The sequence below is a fragment of the Rasamsonia byssochlamydoides genome (assembly GCF_041956645.1).
Source record: "Rasamsonia byssochlamydoides strain NRRL 3658 unplaced genomic scaffold VTN77scaffold_47, whole genome shotgun sequence".
Taxonomy (NCBI): domain Eukaryota; kingdom Fungi; phylum Ascomycota; class Eurotiomycetes; order Eurotiales; family Trichocomaceae; genus Rasamsonia; species Rasamsonia byssochlamydoides.
Genome location: NW_027192430.1, coordinates 15890 through 37988, shown reverse-complemented (window position 1 = coordinate 37988; position 22099 = coordinate 15890). Strand labels below are relative to the sequence as shown.

The window sequence follows — 22099 nt, the reverse complement described above, 5'->3', positions numbered from 1 at the left end:
CAACAAGTCATGCAAGCTGTCGCTCCGGCCCTCCCGCTCGAGTCATAATCGACAATCCTGCCCGGTAAGGCGTCGACACGTCTCGCAGTCCCCGTCCACTACCCACCATCCTGCTCAGTCCCGGCCGGTCATCCAGACCGCCCAAGTTCAGCCTTCCAATGTCGATGTCGACGGGGAACTGCTCCGTCATGATCGGAAGTTCTTGACGCTGTCGCCTAGCTTCGACAGCCGTTGGGGCTGGCGCGATGGCCATGACACTGTTGTCGTCCTGGCAGCCCGGTAGCGTCACTCGCGACGCGCCCAGCGTGCGCGCGATGTCTTCGAGGAGCACCTGCATCGGAGCGATGTATGCCGTCCGGCTTTTCTCAGACCATGCCAGCACATGGCCACAGACTCGTCCGGTTGATTTTTCGAACACCCACGCTCCAGAATCACCAGGGACTGCACCCGAATCAGCACCAAGAATGAATAACCCAAGGACAGGGCAAAAATCGAAGACAGCGAACTGACTTACCTCCGAAGTTGCCGTCAACACAGAAGCTGGTCGAGAAGGTCTGTCGTCCACGCAGCTTCACCAACGTCATCGCTCTCGAAATCTGTCCGCTCTGCAGGCCACTGGTCCGACCGCAGCAATGCACTTTCAACCCCCCTAATTCCTCCAGTCTTGCGACTTTGTTGAGTTGAATCGGCGGTTGATTTGTGGTTCGCTGTCGTTGTCTGGAGCCGGACGTCGCACCACCAGTGAAAATAACATTGCGAAGATCCATCCGATTCTCATCCAACTGAATCAGAGCCCAGTCGATTTCATGCTTCACTCCTTTCCGCGTCCAACGCCGCAGACCTGATGATGCGTGGACGTATCCAAGCCTGTGGGAAGCTAGATGCTCGTCATCTCTATCTTCGAGTGTAGGGAAGAAGTCTTCATGCACATCATCGATCGCCGGCTGCGTGACAACCAATTGTGGTTCTTCATCCGGGCTGATCCCTGCTGTGTCGCCGATCGAGGCAGCATCTTCATCAGCATATGCGTCGTTCTGATCCAACCCTTCATCGTCCGAGGACTCGTCATCGGAGAGCCAATAGTCACCTAGGTCCTGCGAGACCGACTGGGCATCGCCATCTTCATCATCAGTTATTTCAAATTCATAGTGCGTTTCCGGAATGTCATCGTCGCACCAGGTGTACGAAAAATCTGCAGATGTCGTGCCCATGTCTCCAGCCCAGTTGGCAGATGACCGCGGTGGACAATCTCCGCCATCATCCTCTTCGTCCTCGTCCTCCTCCTCGTCATCGCTCGGGGCCTCAAGCATGTGGTGCACAGTCATGCCGAATGGCATGCCATCAACCAAAATGGCTCCGCCATACGACACTGGAGGTAAATGTTCCTCATTTCGAAAGGCACCAATAGACGCTCCACAGAGAGGTTTTTGCTGGTAATGTGGATTCAAATGCGAAAATGCCGGCTCGCTTGAGTTGACAGGCCCTGTCGTTTGAGGCTTCCGTCGCCTCCTCTTGGGCACCTTGGATCGGGTGACATCGCCCCGTAGGACAATCAAATCCCAGTCTTGATCGATTTCGAAATGCTTCTTCAAGGCCGCCCGAACCTTCTTGACATTCGAACAAGTCACGCAGATTGTCGTCTTCGCTGTGTCGACCGTCTCGCCTGTCATCATCAGAGTGGCGCTGCATGATTCAGACGAATCTCGCAGGACCTTCTGTAGAAGCTTGCTCAATTTGGGCAACATGCAGAAGTTCCACTCGTTGAGATGTTCTTGCGGTATCTCAACGTTGGTCAGCTTTTTCAACGTCCGTTTCTTCACTTTCTTCTCCAACTTCATGCCACCAAGTGCCGACTCCGCATTTGGTTCAACCGTCATTTCGGGGGTTTCAGCTTCACGGACGTTGGACGACGGGACTGCAGTTGGCGCCGTCTCCAGATCTTGACCGAGAGCTAGAGGAAGGCAGTCATCCAAGTCTTCGGCCGGAGGCGGGGAAAATATATCGATCGCACAGCAGCGCCAAATGATTTTGGACAGCGTGAAGAGAAAGTTTGTCGAGAACGCAAAAGTGCTGTCCGGGTCGGTCAATTCCAGGGCTGGATAAGTGTAGACCTGCGGTACTCTCAGACTCAGGTCCGCCATCGGTTCCGTCGAAAGGAAGAAATTCGGCGCATCGAGGCACAGCTGCACGACGTGGAGATAGGCATTCCCACACTTCGACGCCAGCTTCTTGATGTAGACGTTTTCAATCCTCTGCTTGAACATGGCGTTGTTGTATTTCATTTTCCATAATCGGCTGATTGGGGTCCACAGACCAATCTCCAGCAGGACTAAGCCGAGGGAATAGAGATCATAGGCCCATGCGGCCTCATCATCGAGCCGTCTCTTGTCGTCGGGATGACGATACATACTAGACGACAGCGGCTCAGGTGACGGTTCATTGCCGGAAAACTGAGCGAGAGAAGTAAGGTACGGATGGCGGAGATCCTCGGTCAGGCTGCCGATCTCATCTTGGCTGGAATTATTCAACCCAGGAAAGATGAGGACATTGCTGCTGTTGATGTTTCCGTGAACGACATTCTGACTTCGCAAGTGCAGCACCGCCAGAAGCAGATTGTAGGCCAAGCGGAATCGACTTTCCAAACTAGGAACAGGTATATCCTGGTGCTCATCGCCAGAGTGGAAAAGAGAAACCAAGGTTTTCGGCTTCAGCTCCTGCAGAAGATTGCTAGGGTTGCTCAAGAAAGGGAAATAATCAATCGGCATCTGGTAGACAAAAGCATAGCGAGCATTGGCCATGTCGATGTAGTAACCCAGGAACCGTAGCAGTCCAAGATGCGAAACCCTGGAGTTCTCTACCAACTGGTCAAGGGATCGATGCAGCTTCTCCAGTCGCTCTGCAGCTGGGATCGTGATGGAGTTCTGACTTTCCAGCATCATCGGAGTAAACTCGACCAAGATGGGAATAGTCGACTCCTTTGTCAGTCCCGTCAGAAATGGTGTCGCCGACGTTTGAATTCGGCCAATGATCCGCGAATTCGCAGATGGGACCACCTGCTCATAGGGGGGTGGACTCTTCGCGTGGGATGCTCCAGAGAGTTGTAAAGCCGATCGGTCGATAAAGAGACGCTTCGTGGCGGACTGTGCTTCAGTCTGAGAACGTTCCACTTGAGGACGTTCCTTGAAAGTTGTCGGATTCACATGGTAGCTGGAAAATGAAGGATCCTTCCCCTTCACGTCCACCGGGCTCTCGTAAAGCTCTCGAGCTGCCGACGGAGACTTTGAGTCGGCAGAAATGGAACGGAACGAGTCGCCAGTGGGTTTCGAGGGTTTTGAACCAGCTTGCGAACGTGACTTGGCCTTGGCGCCTGCCTGGTCACTTGAAGACATGCTCATGCTCATGTTGCGGCGGGAACGCGACAGATCATACAAGGTGTCAATGCAGGCAGTCAAATCATCCAACAGGCTGTATGAGCGCTTGATATCCTCTTCTGTCCAGTGCGTTTTTATCGGCAGGTTGCTGAGATCATCTTTGGAAGGAAGGTCTCCGGGGCCGCCCTTTGGCGGCAGCTCAGAAGGGTCAACATGCTGCAGACGCTCCGCCTCGTTAAGAATTTCCTGAATAGAGGACATGACACTGGCAACCACGTCACTGAAGCCAGCTTCCGTCAGCGATTCATCGATATCGTTCGGTTGCGCGGCATTGGAATCGCTCCAGTCTAGACCCCAGGCGAGGAGCCTATCTTTTTGGGTCCGGTAATTGCGATGCAGCGCCACCAGTTCCGGATCGTCATTAGCCCTGGAGGCGGTTGTGACGCTCTCACAGGAAGTCTTGGTGTCCGTATACATCTTCGTGAGGCGTCGTTGGAGGTAAGAACCTCCATGGCGAAGGACGGACATCTTGGACGATGTCCGATCCGACTATAGCGTAAGCAACCGGTCCAATTTCAAAGATGCCGGCGAAGCTCAAAACATCGCAGAAGAGACTGGATGAAAGAAACCTCGTCCAGCGTGATCTGCTATTATTCTTTGATGAAAGATAGATGACAGAAGCCGGCGTTGCGGGACAGAGAGATATAAAGATGCAGCAGCTAGGCTAGAGACGCAGAGGGAGATCGATAATTCTGTTGCCTAACCAATGGGAGGGAGCGGCGATGGACCCGCAGGGCGGCCAGATGCCAGATTAGCCACGATGGGGCCGTTTGGTGTGGGGAGCGTCGCTGATCTCTAGGCAGCCAAAATCACCTGTCCGAGTCTGATTACGGAGAACTCCGGACGCAGAACCTTTCCCATCGCGGGATCTGACGTCGTGAGAACACAGGCACTTGACATTTTAGTACTGTCACGTGACGCAGTAGGCATACTGTCCATAAAGTACGGAGTACGGAGTAGATAAACAAGGAGTCGAAATCTTAGACTCAAACTAAATAAATATTTACATATTACATACATGGTATTGATATACAACAAACAAAGAAACAAAAAAAAACCCTCATCGATGTCTACGACGTCATCATACGCCGCGGCACGCCAACATCCCTGGCTCTTTTCTCGCCAAAGTTATGTAACCGCTCCCCAATGAGATAGACATCATCCCGAATGTGTGCCCTCCACACCTCCACTTGTCTGCGGAGCAGAAACACAAACCAGACCAACAACCCTGCCATAAAGGACGCCGGATAGGAGTAGCGGTAGACCTTCGAATGGATCACGCCGGTAGCATTGTGGAAAAGGACGGTGTTGACGATGAAGCCAACGCACAAGGGCAGGATCACGGCACATAGCGCCAGGACAGAAACAGGAAGGATGAAGGCTCGCGTGGCGAGGCCGGCATTGGGTCGGAGCCATCCGTCACGAACGATCGCATTGAGAGCGAGCGCCGGACGCGAAGTGGATCTCCACTGAATGAACTTAAGCGCCATCTGGACATAGAGCACCCCGAGAGTCCAGTCCTGGATGAAGTGAATGACATGGGGTTTTTGATCTTCCACGTAAGTGTGTAGAGGCACCAGCACGTAGAGCTCCGTGAGCAAGGCGAAAAGAGACGGGATAAATAGGACGAATGCGGAGGAAACGTAGATCAAGCGAATCGCCTGCAGAGCAGCTTTCCATGTCCCTGAAATGGCCTGCCGTGGAGAAGCGAAGACAGGTCGCAAGCGTTCCTTGAGCATGGAATACCCCGTTCGACAGTAAAACAGGGCATAGGCAGCACCGCCCAGAGTGTAGATACCAGCCGAGAAGGCATATATATCATTCACCCGGATAGGGCTCGGGAAGAAAGATGAGATCATTCTCCGACCCATAACCAACGGAACCACCGTAACGCTAACCCCGGTAACGGCTGCGAATACCCAGATCAGGAAAATAAAGGCGGCAATTCTCAATCGGAAAAACGGAGGGATATAGACTTTCGTGAACATGTCACTGGTCCTGCCATGCAGACCATCATCCGGATCCGGAGCGCCGTCGACACGTTTATTGTCTTCAGTGACTTCCAGGAATACTTTGCTGCCCTTTGGTATGCGTACTTGGTCGGAGGCGGGAGCGCGTACATACCGCCCGTCGCGGAGGAAGTACACGTCCCTCCCTTCCTTCTCCGCGATCATCCTTTGTTCTTCACCCACCACAGGGTGTTCTGGATCCCCTTTCTTTCCCGAGAAGAAATCACGCCACGTGCGCCTGACATGGCGACCCTCCTCGTCTCGATGTCTCTCACCAAAGAGGAACTCCGATAAGCGCAGTAGCCGAGCACACTTGTGGAACCACCAGTTGTACATAGCGTGCAGACCATCCGACGGTTTTAGTGAACGGATCGCGAATGGCATGACAAAATTGTAGAAAAGCAAGTCCACAGGGAATTCAAGGACAGGGATGTTGGACGACCAGTGGATCGGGAGGACTCCTTCGAATGCGAACGACAGACCCCACACCACACCGCCGAGGCATATAATGACCAAGGCGCCATAGACCAAAGCGCTGAATGCAATTTTCCGCAGCTGCGTCATGATATTGCGCTCAAGGACATCGCGCACAGGATGGAAAGTCGGGTCATCAGGATCTCGAATGAAATCTAACAAAGAAAATTGTTAGTCAGAGGCTCATCATACATTATCAGAAAGGATCAACTTACAGAGAACGCCGCTTCTCATTATCTTTCGACACATGGAAACGAAAAGCGCGAAATGGAACATGTAACAGGTCCCAACAAACCAATGGACGAAAAGGGACGTGAGAGGCGACGACATGGTGAAGTCGATCCTTGAGGCTAATGTCGCATTCTCGAACAGCGGCATCAACGCAAGATCAAGGAGAATACCGCAATACAGGGGGAATACGATCATCTCGATGCCGATGATCAGAATGACTTTCATGACACCCCCAGCTTGATGAAGCACGTCGGCAACAACACCTTCAATTCTCTGACCACGGTTTACTCCCGAAATCAGACCAGTAATTTTAAGGTAGAGAAGACCGAGAAGGGAGGCGAAAATGTATCCGATTATGATCGCAATGATACGATCTTTGGTGTCCCACCGTGCTAGATCGTAGTCGGAAGGAACCTGGTCAGGGATACTGATGACGACCTTGCTGTTGACCCAATCAAGACTGCCAAGTGAAAACAATGTGGACCTATTCAGCATCTTCAATGACTGCCGTAGTTTTGCAAAAAGGGCGACGAGGTCAATGTGGGAAACAGTCAGGAACAGGGTTTGCCGAATTCCTTGTGAGAGTAATCTCAGAGGAAAGTCATGCAAAATGAACTTCCCGATGCCAAATAGCAAGCGGAAGAGACTCGCAATCCGCGCCTCATGAAGGCGCAACGCTTGGTGTGAAAGGACGGAAAACATGGGCAGGTCCGACTCGTGGAAATTGAAGAAGCTGTCTATAACCCTTCTCAGCCTTTGGCTGCTACCGTCAATAAGAGATAACGACGTATTGGTGACCGAGGCGTGTTTTGGGATCCAATCTAAGAAAGGCAGGAAACCATCAACAGGTCGGAGGAGGAATCTCAGAACGATGCTGACCCAGTAGATGATATAGCCTACACTGCCAATAAGAGTGTCGACTGCGACATCGGCAGTAATCGAGAGGAGAGCCAGAGGAACACCCACGAAGAGTTGGATCGGGTTCGTCAAGAAGACCAGGGCAATCTTTCCCCAGAGGTAAGGAAGCCAGATACCGACGGCCACAGTTAAAGAGATAAGAAGAGCACTGAATACTCCGTTCTGTAATAGGCCAAAGATTGGTCCCTGCATGCCGATGAGCTCCAAGATTCCCTCAAAGTCATCGGCTTCCTCCACGGCATCGACGTCATTTGCTTCACCATCAGCTGCCGGTGCAGCGACCGGATCCTGCCATTGATTGCCAGCCCGTCCACCACCAGCGACATTTTGCCTATTTTGTACTCGAACAAAAGGTGCTTCCAGGGCTGGGTCTTCGATGATATGTTCATCGTCTTGACCTGCATCTTCCGCTCCTTGGCGAGGCGCGATGTCTCCCCAGAGCCAGTCAAAAATCTGGTCGACCAAATTCTGTGGAACAGGAGCAGCCGGTTCTGCTGAATTGACACGAGTATTATCAGAAGGTCCATCGGTCTGACCTTGACGTGCAATGTCCTCTGGGCCTACATTGCCGGGTTCGGGGTTTTGACCCTCGTCGGCAGATGCTGGCTGCAGCGCACCAACCCGCTCTTCGGCGTGCTCAGGAGATTCAGAGGAAATGTTGGGAGCTTGGAAGCCAACATCATCATTAAAACGCTCGAGTGGCGAAGAAGTGCGCGAGGGTCCGTCACTGGTTGCCATGATATCGTCATCAGCAGTAAGCGCGCCCGACATGGCTGAAACCTCGCCATCTTCGTGTCTACTTTCTGTCCAAGTAGGGCCGTCAAATGTCAAAGGGCGCCAGCTAGGTCCTTCCGAAGCAACATCGGGATTGAAGAGCTGGTCTTCTCTGCGATCGTTGCGAAGGATATTTTGAGCTGAATTCGCTCTCTGGAGCCTCGTCATTGCAGACACAACCCAACCGAGCTCTTCTTGGCGACCTTCTTCCTGAATGATCCTCAGGACCTGTTCTGGATTTCCTTCGCCTCGGATCCACAGATCCTTGAACGTCTCCAAACCCGGCCACGCCTGATTACCAGAACCACTTGCTGTCTCCTCGATGGTCCGGCGAATGTTAGAGGCATCATCCAGAGCATTCCGTGACTGTAGAGTTGGTCGGGAGGTTGATTGCCCTGGCCGAGGATGTAGAGGCCCAGCATCAACCGCGTAAGCGGGGGTTGTCTCCGGAGCTGACGAACTGGGGATCGCGGTCTCTGCTGGCGAGCCTTGGCTGTCATGACGAGGGATATCCACCTCGGCTTCAGGCTCTGGCTGAGTGCCCGTAGGGTGCTCGTCGTGCGGCCGTAAGGGAGCCTCTTGTCCGTTTGCAGGGGCTTCTTCTTGTCGGTTCACCCGATTCCGATTCTCCGCGATTAACTGAACAACGGCATCCCGCTCTTCCTCGCCAAGATTGACAGCTGGCTGTTGTTGAACGACCCATTCGCGAATTAAGAATACAAGGATGAAAGAGACCACCACCAACAGAGTAATCAACTGGCCCTCCAATGTATCAATGACGATATTATTAAGAGTCGGGGAGGATGTCAACGAATTCAGAAAAGAGACATTCGACAGCCATGAAGGTTGTCGCTGGCGTGGAGAAATCGTCGTATTAAACTGACTTGAATTTGTTGTACCGGGACCCGACGCAACAGCAGGGACGAATAGGCTTAGAAAGGCCCGTTTTGCCAACGTAAACACCACAGGCTCACTAGACGAAAAATTGAGCATCGATGAAACCGGAGACAAGACCTGAGGTAGGGCGCTTGCCACAGCTTGAGCGGCTGTCGATACAGAAGGATTGTTGGAGGCCAATGTATGGTTCACCGGAGTCGTCCCATTAGCTGCGAGCTGCATAATCAATGATTCTGCAGGGACCGCTACTGGCCGTTGAGTGCTATCACTACTCGGCCAGCGACCGTCGGCAAGCCAAAAGAGGGCTCGCCAGATAGCTCGCATAGACCATGGCAACCATCCTAGCCACACGAAAGCAACAAGCAGGAACCGCAACCACGTAACCAGGGTGCGGAGTCCATGGAGAGCGAGTTCCTTTATGAAAACCGGAGCGGGAAGTTCGGCCGGCATGTCGGGATCATATAGTTTCGTGAATCGGAACGGCGTTTTACAGAGTTCGCAGTACTTCTTTTGGGAATGCGACAGCCACTCCATCAGGCAGGCCTGATGGACGAATTTGATGCTCCCACTGCATTTGCATGGGTAGAACAATTGCTCTTCCTCCGATCCCTCTCCACGGCATATTCGACAGGTATCCGGTTCATCTAAGCCTTTCCCTTTTGCATCCGTATTCGTGGCGTAGGCAGGGTCATTCATGACATCGGGGAAGGGGGAATCCCCCCGCAGGCGGCGCCGATCATCGTCGACCTCCATGGTCACTGTGACAGGAGCAGTCACCGGATCGACTTGTATCTCAGAACCGGTTCAGGAAGGTAACATCTCACTTGCTAGAATGGTGCGGAGCACGTCAGCTAACAACACAGTCCATGGGCGACGGTCAACTCTCTCTTTCGAGTGAGCTCTGAGGCCAAGCCGCAGACAACTGTAAAAAGAAGGATCCCAACTTCTATATAAATAGACGATGGGTACCTGCGTGCTGAGATTGAGATAAGGGAAGTAACAGTTGTACGTGCTGGAACTGGAGAAACAGTGGCAAGTCCACCGTCAGCTTTATCTCCAGGGCTCAGCTGCCGGATGACTAAGCTGGCTCCCCTCCTCATACGGTAATTAATACCGCTCCAAACGACACGCCAGGCATCCAGGGCAGAAGTCCCCGCAAACAAAATGACAATACCGTAACAGCGCGGTCTGACACGTCCAGTGAGACGCCACCCCGTTGGAGCTATGATCTCAGCGGACAGAGATCGTGCTACCTGGCAAAACAAGGCCTCCTAAATTAAATGCCTAATCGGATGTCCTGATACTTCGGCCGTCTGGGGTTTGGACGAAAAGAAGGCACTACTTCTTACCAGCTCCACTACGCGTACCCCGTCGCCTACGAAGCGATGCTCGGACTCCCTGTTCTAAAGCTTGGGTGTAATTTCGCTTCCTAGTATCGCCAACACGCGTCTCACGGTGCTTCAGCTCCAACTCCGTGGGTTTCCTTAGACCTTTAGCGACTACTTCCACCTACGCTGGCAGGCGCCAGCTAGGGATATATTTGGTCGTCATTTTCATCCTTGATGTCCAGAAGTCCGGCATTCGTGCACTTCAACTCTGATCGAACCAGCTCAGGTTTTCTTTTGTACTTTGCGCCGAGGTGATTCACAACTCCAGATCCTTTGAAAAACGCAAAAGGGTGCTTCAATAGCGCCCAGGACTTGATAATGGCGGTCCTAGAGAATGGAAAGGTGTCCGAACCTTCGCAAGACAGGCTCAAAACGGAGCGCAGCAAGAAAAATAAGCCACGGCGAGGTTACGTATGGTGGTGTCTGTCGCTCATTGCTAGGTACGGTCGTCCCTTCTACATCGTTGCTGTCATGACTAGTGTTCTCCGAGAATTGTGCTAACAGTTTTGTTGTCCTCAAGATTATGTATATGGTATGTGGTACTGACGCCTTTCTTCCGCTGCCCATCAAATCTTTCCGAACTAGAGGAGTCTTCGCCGCGCGTCTGCAAACCGTACCTAATTGCTCGGTCGCATCTTGGGCCTCATATCGCCCCTTACTACCAAAGTTACGCTGCGCCTTACGTGGAGCTGGCGCGACCCTATGCCCAAACGTTTAGTGAGCGGATCTATACTCCAGCATCAAAAGTCGTTAAGCATGGCTATGACACCTACGGGGCCCCTGTTTTGGAGCAGGCTGGCAAGTACAGCCACCGACAGTGGGAAGCAGTCGTCGTGCCGCAGCTATACTCAGCACAAGCCAAGGTGAATGATATCTATAAAGCCAGTCTTGATCCATACGTCCAACAGGCCATTGTTGCTGTGTCTCCGTACTCCGACGCTGTGAGCAATAAGGTGGTGGAGATTAAGGACAAGTACATTTTGCCTCTTTATGTTCAGACCAAGCCTTTCATTGGCAAGACATACTCTTCGGGGCGGGATGTTATTTCCGGCACTGTGGCTCCATTGGCACAAAAGACTTGGTCTTCACTCATAGTTTTTGTGAAGGGCACCGTCTGGCCCAGAATTACCGGCCTCTACTCCGAAAATGTTGAACCTCAGCTCGTCAAGATTGGCCAAAAACTGGCAACTTATCGCGAGGGCAAGAAGCTCAGAGCAGTTATGGATGAAGTTGAAAGGTAAACTATTCTTTAGTATGTTAGGACCCCATTCGCTGACGTATCACCAGTTCAATCGAAGAATCTGCCACACCCACTCCGACTACGTCATTGGAGGACGTCCTTATCTCTCAAACGACAAGTTCCAGTTCCACACGTGACGCCGCTGCGACGAAGGCTTCTTTGACATCGGAGCAGAAGATGGCAAAAGCTCGTGAGCAAATTGCATCTGATTTGCGCACATGGCAAGAGAAATTTGCTGCCGCCGCCGACAAAGGAGTCGAGGATCTCGGGGACCGGATTCAAGAAATTGTGGCTAGTCAGTTGGAGAGTGGCGCGAAGAAACATGGAAAGTCTTTAGTGGAGGCTCTGGAGACGGTCGTGGATCACGAGTTCTCCAATCTCAAGGCGCAAATTAACACCATAGTGGGCTCTCTCCCGGCTGTTGACGCGCCACAAGAAGAAGAGAATGCGATCGGCGACTTGCAGAAAGCCATCAGATCAGCAGGATTGACAATCAGGGATCGAGCCCATGCTCTTAGAGAATGGCACAACGCTTTTCAAGAGGAGCTCGTTCGCAGAGTGTCAGCTGCATCCGAGTCTACACTGGACGTGCTCGACGGTATACGAGATCTCGGTCTTCAGGAAATTGGTATGCGATGGGCGTGGATGGACGGCGTTACCTACAAAGACTGGGCGAAATACCACGCAGTCAGGAAGCAGTTTGATGATTGGCGGAATGAGGTCCGCGACTTTGGATTGAACCACGAAAAGGTTGAAGAAGCCAAGGCTGTCGCAAGCGATATCTTGTCGCGTGGAATGGCAATTGCCGAAGATGCGGCGAAAGAACTGACTAGACTCAGAGAAGTTGGAAAGTGGAAGATCGAAGCTCGGGATGTCAGCGACAATTTTGACACCAGGACTGAGCCTCCTGTGAAACCCGCTGCGAAAGCTGTAGATGAGGATACGAGTCAATCTGACGAAGAGTTGCAGTCGGCCATCCTACGGGATGGTCAACCCTCCGAGACAGCTGATGCCGATGTTTCTTCTTCTATTCTCGAAACAGAGACACAGGATCTTAGGTCAAATGAGAATGAGACACTGCAGACTGAGGCACCATCGGAAGAGCTCTCAGCTGATGAAGAGGCGCTAACTGATCAAGACCCAATTGTTGCTGAATCCTTCCCGACGTCCTGGTCAGAAACAGAGACGACCTCGTCCACAGTCGCGGAGACTTCTACTTCGGCAGAACCGGCCAGTAGTAAGGTCTGGGGAGGAGCGGCGGCCCAGGTTTTGACGGAGCAGCAACCAATTCTGGACGTCGTTAATGATGACGAGGAGAGAAAGTTTTCTGAACAGATAGAACTTCTTACTAGTGAGGCCGGTGAACGTTATGCTAAAGCAACGAAGGTCGTCAGCGAGGCTCTATTTGGTCCACCTTCGCAAGCAACAAAGACAACGACAGGTCCCCTTGAGTCTATCTCATCGATTGCTTCGTCACGATTGCAGGAAGCCTTGAGTATTGCTTCTGAACAGTATGCAAGTCTTAAGGCTTCAATAGCTCCAACCTCGACCTTTGCGCAAGATCCTATCCTCCTGGATGCACAGCGACGTTACTATGAGGCAGTCGGACTTGCACATGATCACTACACGGCTTTCGTTGAATCAGCTTCTCAGGCTATCTTTGGGACTCCCACACCGACTCCATCGTCCGCACACTTCCAGGATCTCTTGAACAAAGCGGAGGCGCAGTATAGCCAGGCTTCCTCCTTGGCATCTGCCAGCTTGGCGGCTGTCGTGGCCTCTTTAACCTCAGCCATGGGTTCTACAACTGAAGGTACTGCGCGTAGCATCGTCGAAGATGCCTCTTCGAGGTATAGCGCTGCACTCTCAGCAGCATCTGCGTCTCTTTCATTGGCATCGGCCTCTGTCAGTTCCGCTCTTTACGGAACACCTACAGGAACCCTAGAGGCGATGGCCAGTAAAGCATCTGAAAATTGGGAAAGCCTTATTTCACGGGCCAGTGAGCAGGTTTACGGCACTTCAACCCCCTATATGCAGCAGCTATACAATCAGCAGCTGGATCGATATGAGGCTCTTGAGAGTCTGGTTTCCGAATTGGTTGTCGGGAAAGAACCTGAGTTTACCGAGAGCGTCATGAGCAAACTGCGCTCGGCATACGAGACACCTTATCCAGCAGCAGCTTTGTCATCGGCCTCTAGCTATGCAAGTGATGCCTACGAATCAGCCTCCTCTTTTGTCGCCACACACGCGACACCTTTACCTGTCTTGGAAGATATCCTAAATGCCGCAAATGAGCAATTTAATTCTGCTGTGGACGCTGCCAGCAGCTACGTGCACGGCTCCAGCCAAGGCACATATGAGCACGTGACATCCGCAGCAGCAGATGCCTTCGCCTCTGCGTCTTCGCAAGTGAGCGAAGCCGTCTACGGCACGCAGCCGGGTTATGTGGAGGCTGCCAGATCCCAGGTCGACGAGGCATTTTCCTCTGCTCAAAGTGCCCTCAGCACCGCCATCTACGGTACGCCTACTACCGGTCCGGCTGAGTCGGCCTTCAGCGCCGCGAGTGGCGCGTATGCCTCAGCCACGTCTGCGGTCGCGGATAACGTCTCTGCTGCTCTGGAGAGTGCCACGAGCAGGCTATCCGTTGCAGTGGACAGTGCCCAATCTCGCCTTTCAGACCTGGCCTCGAAGGCGAGCGATTACGCTTCCAAAGTCGAGTCTAGTGCTGCTTCTGTCGCTGAAGAGTACCAAAGCAGCGTCAGCAGTGCAACGAGCAAGATTAAGGATGAATTGTGAATAAGTCAGACATAGAACACTCATTTTTTTTCCCAGATGACGTGGAAGGTGTTGACGGCTTTTACTAGCCCAGAAAAGAAAAGGAAGGAATGGTCATGATATGGAAGACAATTTTTTTAACTCTTTACGCCCACTATTTCTCTCCGTTTTTTGAAACTCACGATATCCATTGCGCGATGCCTTCCTGAATCTCATGGCTGCTATTTTTGCGTCTGTGCATTTATTTTACTCTCCACATGTATTTTTTAAGAAACACAGTCATGTACAGTAACATTTATCTTCAAGAGATATTCGCAATGTTCTATCTCCCAGCTACACCTGAATTTTTCCTATGTTCTTCAATGCTTAAAGCTCGCCTTTCTCGGCAAGTGAGCGAGCAGCTGTGGTGGCTACGTTGTTGAGCGCTCCCCGATCTTGTGGTTCTCGTCATCTCCACAATTCTTGCATGTATGTATGTACAGTACAATATGTGTAAAAAAAAAAGAGAGATGTACAGTACAATGCAGTTACACTTCCCTGTCCTGTCCAGCGACGCTTTTTGATTATATCGGCATAGAAATGGCAGGTCATTTGGCTTCTCATATACCAATCGACTATAAGGTACAGTGCCTTCTTCAGCTTCGAATACCCGTGTCGAATTGTAAGTGTAGCGTTAAATAAAGACTGACGAGTCTAACTGTAGAGGTATATACCTGTCTGCATGCTGTGGTGAGGCCAAAATCTGCCCCCTTGGACAAAACTGTACCAGTTTTGGAGTGCTATAAGTTTTGGCTATCTACCGATACTGTACACGCTGACCTCTCTTTTCTAACTTCTTCTGCCTCTTGCTTTCAGGAGCATCCCCTGCACCGCCCATTCCAGCCAGACCACTCCGCATACCTGCGAAGGTCGTCCATGCCAGCCAAACCGAGTACAGCGGCACGACAATCCACAGCCACCAGGCGCGGTCCCCAAAGAGGCATACGGCACCCATGCAGCCCCAGGTCCAGTACAGGACATCCCACATGTACTCCGTCAGCCCAGACGCGCCAAGGTCTTCACCCGGGGAGCGAAGAGTGCCATCGGAGTTGAAGCGGGGACGGCCGAGGCGGTCGAGATAGAACTCAATCGCGAGAGTTGGAAATGTGAATATGAAGTATGGCAGGAGAGAGCGCGGGCGGTTGAACAGCCAATGAAGGAGAAGGAATGTCGTGTGCAGTGAGAGGGTGATCAAGTGAGTGCGAAGCAGGAGAGAGGAGTTGCGAGAAGCAAGCGATTTGGCCGCTTTCTGGGGTACAGTCAGTACTTTTTTTTATCCCCTAGAATGAAAAGTATAGACTTACTTGAGCCATTGTCAAAGAGAAACAATCTGAACTCGGCTGGTTTATCCGCAGGCAGGAGGTTGGCCAGATCTGAAAAGAACAGATTCAACAGTACCGGAAAAGATGCCTGCCAATCAGGAAAGAGAAGAGAAAACAGCTATGAGAGTATCGACATGAGAGGGCAATTCAAAAAATGCATTGCACTTCCCAGTACGGACAAAGAAATGCGTGTATATTTTCCGTCGTACTGAATTGGCCGCAAATAGCTGCAGCGGAGAGCGGATGTAGCTTAATTCCAATCGGAAGCAGGCTCCGGCGTTGCCCACCACAACGACAAAGCCTCGACTCGCCGCCACACCGTACACGCCTCTCCACCAGCCACCGCATGCACCAGATCTCCAAAACATCACCTGTCGATCAAATCAGGCCAAAAGGAGCCCCAGCTGACCCTGTGTGCGCTATCAATGACACTTCAGCCCCTCCATTCAATCTGCTGAGCGCACGAACAATCTCTCCCCCGAGCTCGCTTCCCTCCGTCCTCAACCGACATGCGATCCTTTTCTTTCTAAGCAAGCTGTTCTAGCACCTGGGTTTGGGGTGCCTTCTCTGGGTCGACGTCCCTCACTTTCTGCTCCACTCCAGATCGGATCTCCTGGCGTGGCCATTCTGAATCAGGCACGAATTGAATGTAACGAAGAGCGGGCAGACGTCTCGGTGACCTCAGGTGTTGACCTGAACAGGCTGTCAAATCTCCGAAGTCCTTTGTTGGTAAACACGCACATCGTCCCTTCCTTTCAGGCAGCAGGCGCAACCGAACGTCGTGTCCACAAAGTCCGCCTGATGCTCGTCTCTTGCGAACCTCCGTCTCGACATTCCTTATCCTTCTCTTAACGCTCAGTATTTCATTATCCCTGGACATATCGGCATCTCGGCAGTAATCGTCTAGCCTCCACAATGGCACCTTCTACCCCTCACATATCCAGCCAGCTGAGGCAAATCATTTATTATCACCTCGATAACAACCTCATCCGCAATGCGCTATTTATGGCCGGTCGTCTCCACGCGTACGAACCCCGATCATCCGAGGCTTCATATCTCCTCGCGTTGTGCCACCTTCTGAGCGGCCAGCCCAAGGCGGCTTGGGAATACAGCAGGAATTCCGGTTCTAGGGGAACCCATGTGGGCTGCTCATATGTCTACGCGCAGGCATGCTTGGACTTGGGGAAGTATATCGAGGGGATCACAGCTTTAGAAAGAAGCAGAGGCCTCTGGGCTTCAAAGAATCATTGGAGTAAGCAGCCCGCGGAGGTTGTTGTCTGACGCAGCAGAGACTGACTTGAAAATAAAGACAAACACAGTGAGACTCGCAGGCAACATCTGCCTGATGCAGCCGCGATTCTTTGCCTGCAGGGTAAGCTCTGGCAGGCCCACAAGGACCTCAACAAGGCTGTAGAATGCTACGTTGAGGCGCTGAAGCTGAACCCATTTATGTGGGATGCATTTCTCGGTCTCTGTGAGACTGGTGAGTCCACGGAGCACCCTCCATTCTGGTGCTATGACTGACAGTTCCAAGGGGTAAACGTCCGGGTGCCAAATATCTACAAGATGACTCCCGAATTGATAGCCATGCTCTCAGCATCACCACAGGAAGAAGCAGTCTCTCTATCTAACAAAAGTGTCTCGGCGAATGGACCGCTGCAGACTCAATTGAATATCAATCCCAATCTCGATCCATTCACATCGAATGCGCCTAAGGTCGAGCCGTATGGAAGCTCAGCTCTGTGGGAGAAACTGAACGGAAGCAACGTCAGTATCGCATCCGCTGGAGCGGCCGGGTCAGAAACCCCGGTGGCCCAAAACGATTCCGATGAGCTGCGTGTGAATGGCACGGCGGAGACTTCTTGGGAACCTCCTCTAGCTCCCGCAAGAAAGAACAGGGCCATACAGCAGGTGGAATACGTCGATCCTCCCCCAAAGATGAAAGCTACGACCTTGAAGTCGAGGACCAGATCCAAAGCAGAACCGGATGAAACGAATCCCGTTCACGTGGAAAAGGAGCCAGCGCCTGCACCTGCTATAGGAGACCGCAAGCGAACGGTTTCTGGCCAGGTCGCTCATCCGGTGCCACAACAGCCACCAGAGCCAGGCGCGCCACAGCGCCGAAGCGTGCGACTGTTCAATCAAATAAGGCCGACGACTAGCAAGCTCGCTACTACAACTTTGGGGGCTAAAGAAGGGAGGGAGGTCAAAAAAGTCAGAGCCACCGGTACGAAGGGACGCACGACGACCACATCGACTGTTGGCCGTGTTGTGAGCGGAAACCGGAAACTCGTTACCGACGGGCAGGACGCCGACGGCAAAGAGCATCGCCCAACGAGTGCATCCCAAAATACGGCCGGCAATGCCCATGCCAAGAGTGCCACCGTCGACAGGTCAAAGGAGATTGAGGCTCTTTCCTGGCTACTGGACCTTTTTTCGAAGCTCGCGGCCGGATACTTCGCATTGTCTCGCTACAGGTGTCAGGATGCTATTCAGACCTTTAATAGTCTGCCTCAGAGCCAACGGGAAACTCCGTGGGTGCTCGCACAGATTGGACGAGCGTATTACGAACAAGCGCTGTATCCTGAAGCTGAGAAGTACTTCATCAGGGTGAAGGCTTTGGCGCCCTCACGTCTGGAGGACATGGAGATCTACTCGACAGTGTTATGGCACCTCAAGAACGACGTGGAACTGGCATATCTGGCCCACGAACTGATGGAGATCGATCGATTATCGCCTCAGGCCTGGTGTGCAGTAGGCAACTCGTTCTCGCATCAACGCGACCACGATCAGGCTTTGAAATGCTTCAAGCGTGCGACTCAGCTAGATCCCAGGTTCGCCTACGCATTTACTCTTCAGGGTCATGAATATGTGGCCAATGAAGAATATGACAAGGCTTTGGATGCTTATCGAAATGGTATCAACGCCGATAGCCGGCATTACAATGCATGGTATGGACTTGGCACTGTGTATGAGAAGATGGGCAAACTCGAGTATGCTGAGCAGCATTTTCGCAATGCGGCCAGTATTAACCCGACGAATGCGGTCCTGGTTTGCTGCATTGGTCTAGTGCTGGAAAAGATGAACAATCCCAAAGCTGCGTTGATTCAGTACGGCCGCGCCTCTTCTCTGGCGCCGCAATCCGTGCTGGCGCGATTCCGAAAGGCTCGTGCCTTGATGAAATTGCAAGAACTCAAGTTGGCCTTGGCGGAGCTGAAGATCCTGAAGGATCTCGCACCCGATGAGGCTAATGTCCACTATCTTCTCGGAAAACTATACAAGATGATGCACGACAAGGCCAACGCGATTAAGCATTTCACCACGGCCCTGAATCTTGATCCTAAAGTAAGTTGAAGCATACCGATTTGCAGGAGCTATTCACTGACAGTACTCTCCTCAGGCGGCACAATACATCAAGGACGCGATGGAATCTCTGGATGACGAAGAGGAAGACGAGGAAGATATGACTTGAGCGGTGGTAATCCCAGACATACAAATCTGGTTTCTCTTTTCTTGCTGCAAAGTTCAGCGCGCATAGAATGGGCTATTCTTTTTTTTTCTCGTTATTTGCATGGGAAGGGTTTGGCGTTTCTGGGCTTTTTCCGAGGATACAAGCATTGGTGCGGAGTTGGGATTAATAATTGGTTAATCTTGCTGCTTTGCATTGGACACGAGACTTTCCGCGTGGATATCTCGAGTTCCTGTTCCCTGTACATTAGACTTTTGCTGTTGTTGCCTTTCCTCATGGCTGCTCCGGCTGTACATGAGATGATGTGGTGGGATCTGTTTTGCCCATGAATGCAATACTTGCTGCCATGCCTGAAGTCCGGACGATTCCGCCGTACTACCCTGGATGAGTATTTCGAGCTACCCCGGAAGCAGCATTATCGTAACCGCCTAAAAAATTACGCCAGATAATGCGGGGTATGTATTCAACAAGGATTCAACGATCTTGACCTTCCAATTGCTACACCTGCAAAGGAAACAACCCTGTCTCCTGATCTCTGATGGTCCTTGTGATTATCCCCTGGTCACAAGCAGCCCGACAGATGACGAACCTTGCTTCCAGAAATCCATCCGCATTAGCGCCAGCCGGGGTGTTCACTCCACACTTGCTGTTGTGTCATTTCATATGAGAACTTCTGAATTCATTTGGGTACAACTAGTCAATCCTGGTTGAATTGTCGACATGAAACTGGACTGTCCTGATGTTTGTCCCGTGAAGGCGGTGAGCAGCCAGACCTGGGGGAGAACCAGACCAACAGATTTCTGAAGCCCCAGCAGAAAAAAAAATAAAAAAATAAGCAACAATACTAAGAGGCGGGCCGCACGCACCTACGTCAGTTGTAACTCTCTCTGCTCAGCTACGCCTCCACCCGCCATCAACCTCCTTTCTTAATCTTGACCCTGTCAGGCGAACCACATCATGGCCCTTGGGCTGTCGATTAGGTTCTGAGTTGAGCGTGTTACCTGATCGATCCAATTTCTCCGCGCTGAAAGATTCCCGATCGACACGGGAATCAACTGCGGAGTTCTGACCTTTTCCTTCTTCCCCCCCTAAAGAAAGGTGGGATTGATTGGTTCAGCGGTTGACGAGTCTAGGCTGGCGAATTTACGCTTGTTGATTCTGTCTTGGTTGCGTCGAGTTGTGACGCGACGATTGGCAACCATGTCCGTCCTCTCGTACATCGTTACGGGCGTTACATCCTACGTCGCGGTGACTGCCTCCCTCTTCTCGCTGTCTGTTAAGCTCCCGCGTGCCGGATTCTTCGCTCGGTGTCTGGCGTCCTACGCGTCGCTGCTCGTCTGCGCTACCTATGGCGTTGTCGCCTCCATCGTCCTCCGCCTCGTCGGTTATGGTCGGATATCGCAATGGGCCACCGCACGGAGCTTCAAGTGGGTGATGTGGTATACGACTGGCGTGCGTTTTGATATTGTCGAGGGTCAGAAATACTTGTCGACCCGGCCTGCGGTCTTCATCGGGAATCACCAGACCGAACTCGACGTCCTGATGCTGGGCACCATCTTCCCTCCGTACTGCAGCGTGACGGCGAAGAAATCGCTGAAATACGTCCCCTTCCTGGGTTGGTTCATGGCGCTGTCGGGAACCGTCTTCATCGACCGTGCGAACCGGAAGACTGCCGTGAAGGCCTTTGACGGGGCGGCCAAGGAGATGCGCACTTACAAACAGAGCGTCTTCATCTTCCCCGAGGGAACGCGAAGTTACGCAACCAAACCGGAGCTGTTGCCCTTCAAGAAAGGCGCCTTCCACTTGGCGGTCCAAGCGGGGGTGCCGATCGTGCCTGTTGTCACGGAAAATTACTCTCATATTCTGAACATTCGGGAGCTTCGATTCAACCGTGGCACCATCAAAGTGAAAGGTAGTCACATGCTCCCCAGTCTCCTTTATTTCTATCATGGAAGATATTCAATGCTGATACTGACCTGGATAGTTCTCCCTCCGATCGAGACAAAGGGCCTGACCACGGAAGACGTTGATCGGCTGACGCAGAGCACCCGTGAGGCGATGCTTAAGGCGCTGGCCGAGATGTCAAATCAGGATGAACGAGAGGTCGACGCTACTCTCCGCGGTTCCTCTACGGCTGTCGAGCTCTGAGTGAGATACAACATTATAAACGAAGTTATTATACACAAAGCCATGATAATCAAACATAAAGACCATACATAGAATGTGTTGGAGGTGACATAACGAATTTAGTAAGCTTAAGCCAGGTTTATCTTCATGGGGAGGTAGTCGCTTGAGTGAAGCGTGAAGCGTGAAGCGTGAAGCATGAAGCATGAAGCATGAAGCATGAAGCATGAAGCATGAAGCGACAAACGAAACGCCTTGTCCGAAAAAGATTTGTTTTTTTGTCTTGTCAAGTCAAAGCCGGGGGAGCTGGTTCTGGTTCCTTCCGTTGTCTTTTCATATCAATACAGCCTGTTTTCTGTCCTCCTGAGGACAGTGTCTGTATCTACGAAAGTCATTATCAAAATACTCATCACCATTATACCCTGATAAATGACTGCATCATGATTCATGCTTTGTCGAGGTTTGAAATGAAGGTAGATTGAGGGAACAAAGTAAATAACAAGATGAGAAACAACTTTTTACTGAATAGTGGTTACGGGGCAGAATTGACTGCCAGACGATATTAAGTTCATCATGTGACTGCAGAACAACTTTTTAATGTGTCCATGATTGCCTATGCGTTGAGTAACAGTATCTAAAGTCAAATTGGTATCTAAAGGTCGCCTTGTTAATCCAGGCAAGCTGCGATTCTTTTTTTTAACCTTGCAAAGGTTCTTTTTTTTTATTAACTATGGGGGTCAAGATAGAAATTATGATTTTGCCAGCCTCGTTTATATAAGGCACTATACATATATATAGAATTATAGATTGATGAACCTCTGACAGATCGGAGTATAAATTGAATGCAACAACGACAACAACGACTATTGCAATATTCATGGCGCATATCTCACGTGGAAAACTATCATTTTATATATGCCTGGAGAATGACTTTCTACCATCCAAGGAACTTACCCCAGATCTGGAGATGATGTTCTGCTCCAAGTGTGGAGTCGAAGTGTGTTCTGA

General features: G+C 51.6%; 6 protein-coding genes across 6 annotated transcripts; 3 read left to right on the top strand and 3 right to left on the bottom strand.

Moving 5' to 3' along the window:
* Positions 1 to 7: 7 nt before the first annotated feature.
* Positions 8 to 3899, bottom strand: VTN77DRAFT_6162 (uncharacterized protein; the record flags this gene model as incomplete). Its single annotated transcript, XM_069422410.1, has 2 exons — positions 8 to 441; positions 515 to 3899. The coding sequence occupies 2 exons, from the start codon at positions 3897 to 3899 to the stop codon at positions 8 to 10; spliced, it is 3819 nt and encodes a 1272-aa protein (XP_069276277.1).
* Positions 3900 to 4501: 602 nt separating this feature from the next.
* VTN77DRAFT_6161 (uncharacterized protein) lies at positions 4502 to 9487 on the bottom strand (the record flags this gene model as incomplete). The annotated part of the gene is made up of 2 exons (XM_069422409.1): positions 4502 to 6069; positions 6130 to 9487. The coding sequence occupies 2 exons, from the start codon at positions 9485 to 9487 to the stop codon at positions 4502 to 4504; spliced, it is 4926 nt and encodes a 1641-aa protein (XP_069276276.1).
* A 953-nt stretch (positions 9488 to 10440) lies between these two features.
* VTN77DRAFT_6160 (uncharacterized protein) lies at positions 10441 to 14158 on the top strand (the record flags this gene model as incomplete). The annotated part of the gene is made up of 3 exons (XM_069422408.1): positions 10441 to 10562; positions 10643 to 11359; positions 11410 to 14158. The coding sequence occupies 3 exons, from the start codon at positions 10441 to 10443 to the stop codon at positions 14156 to 14158; spliced, it is 3588 nt and encodes a 1195-aa protein (XP_069276275.1).
* Positions 14159 to 14933: 775 nt separating this feature from the next.
* Positions 14934 to 15489, bottom strand: VTN77DRAFT_6159 (uncharacterized protein; the record flags this gene model as incomplete). The annotated part of the gene is made up of 2 exons (XM_069422406.1): positions 14934 to 15425; positions 15481 to 15489. 2 exons carry the CDS (start codon positions 15487 to 15489, stop codon positions 14934 to 14936), a joined length of 501 nt encoding a protein of 166 aa, XP_069276274.1.
* Positions 15490 to 16413: 924 nt separating this feature from the next.
* Positions 16414 to 18970, top strand: VTN77DRAFT_6158 (uncharacterized protein; the record flags this gene model as incomplete). The annotated part of the gene is made up of 4 exons (XM_069422405.1): positions 16414 to 16750; positions 16808 to 16981; positions 17033 to 18843; positions 18899 to 18970. 4 exons carry the CDS (start codon positions 16414 to 16416, stop codon positions 18968 to 18970), a joined length of 2394 nt encoding a protein of 797 aa, XP_069276273.1.
* A 1197-nt stretch (positions 18971 to 20167) lies between these two features.
* On the top strand, positions 20168 to 21115 carry VTN77DRAFT_6157 (uncharacterized protein; the record flags this gene model as incomplete). Its single annotated transcript, XM_069422404.1, has 2 exons — positions 20168 to 20879; positions 20952 to 21115. 2 exons carry the CDS (start codon positions 20168 to 20170, stop codon positions 21113 to 21115), a joined length of 876 nt encoding a protein of 291 aa, XP_069276272.1.
* Between the last annotated feature and the right edge of the window lie 984 nt (positions 21116 to 22099).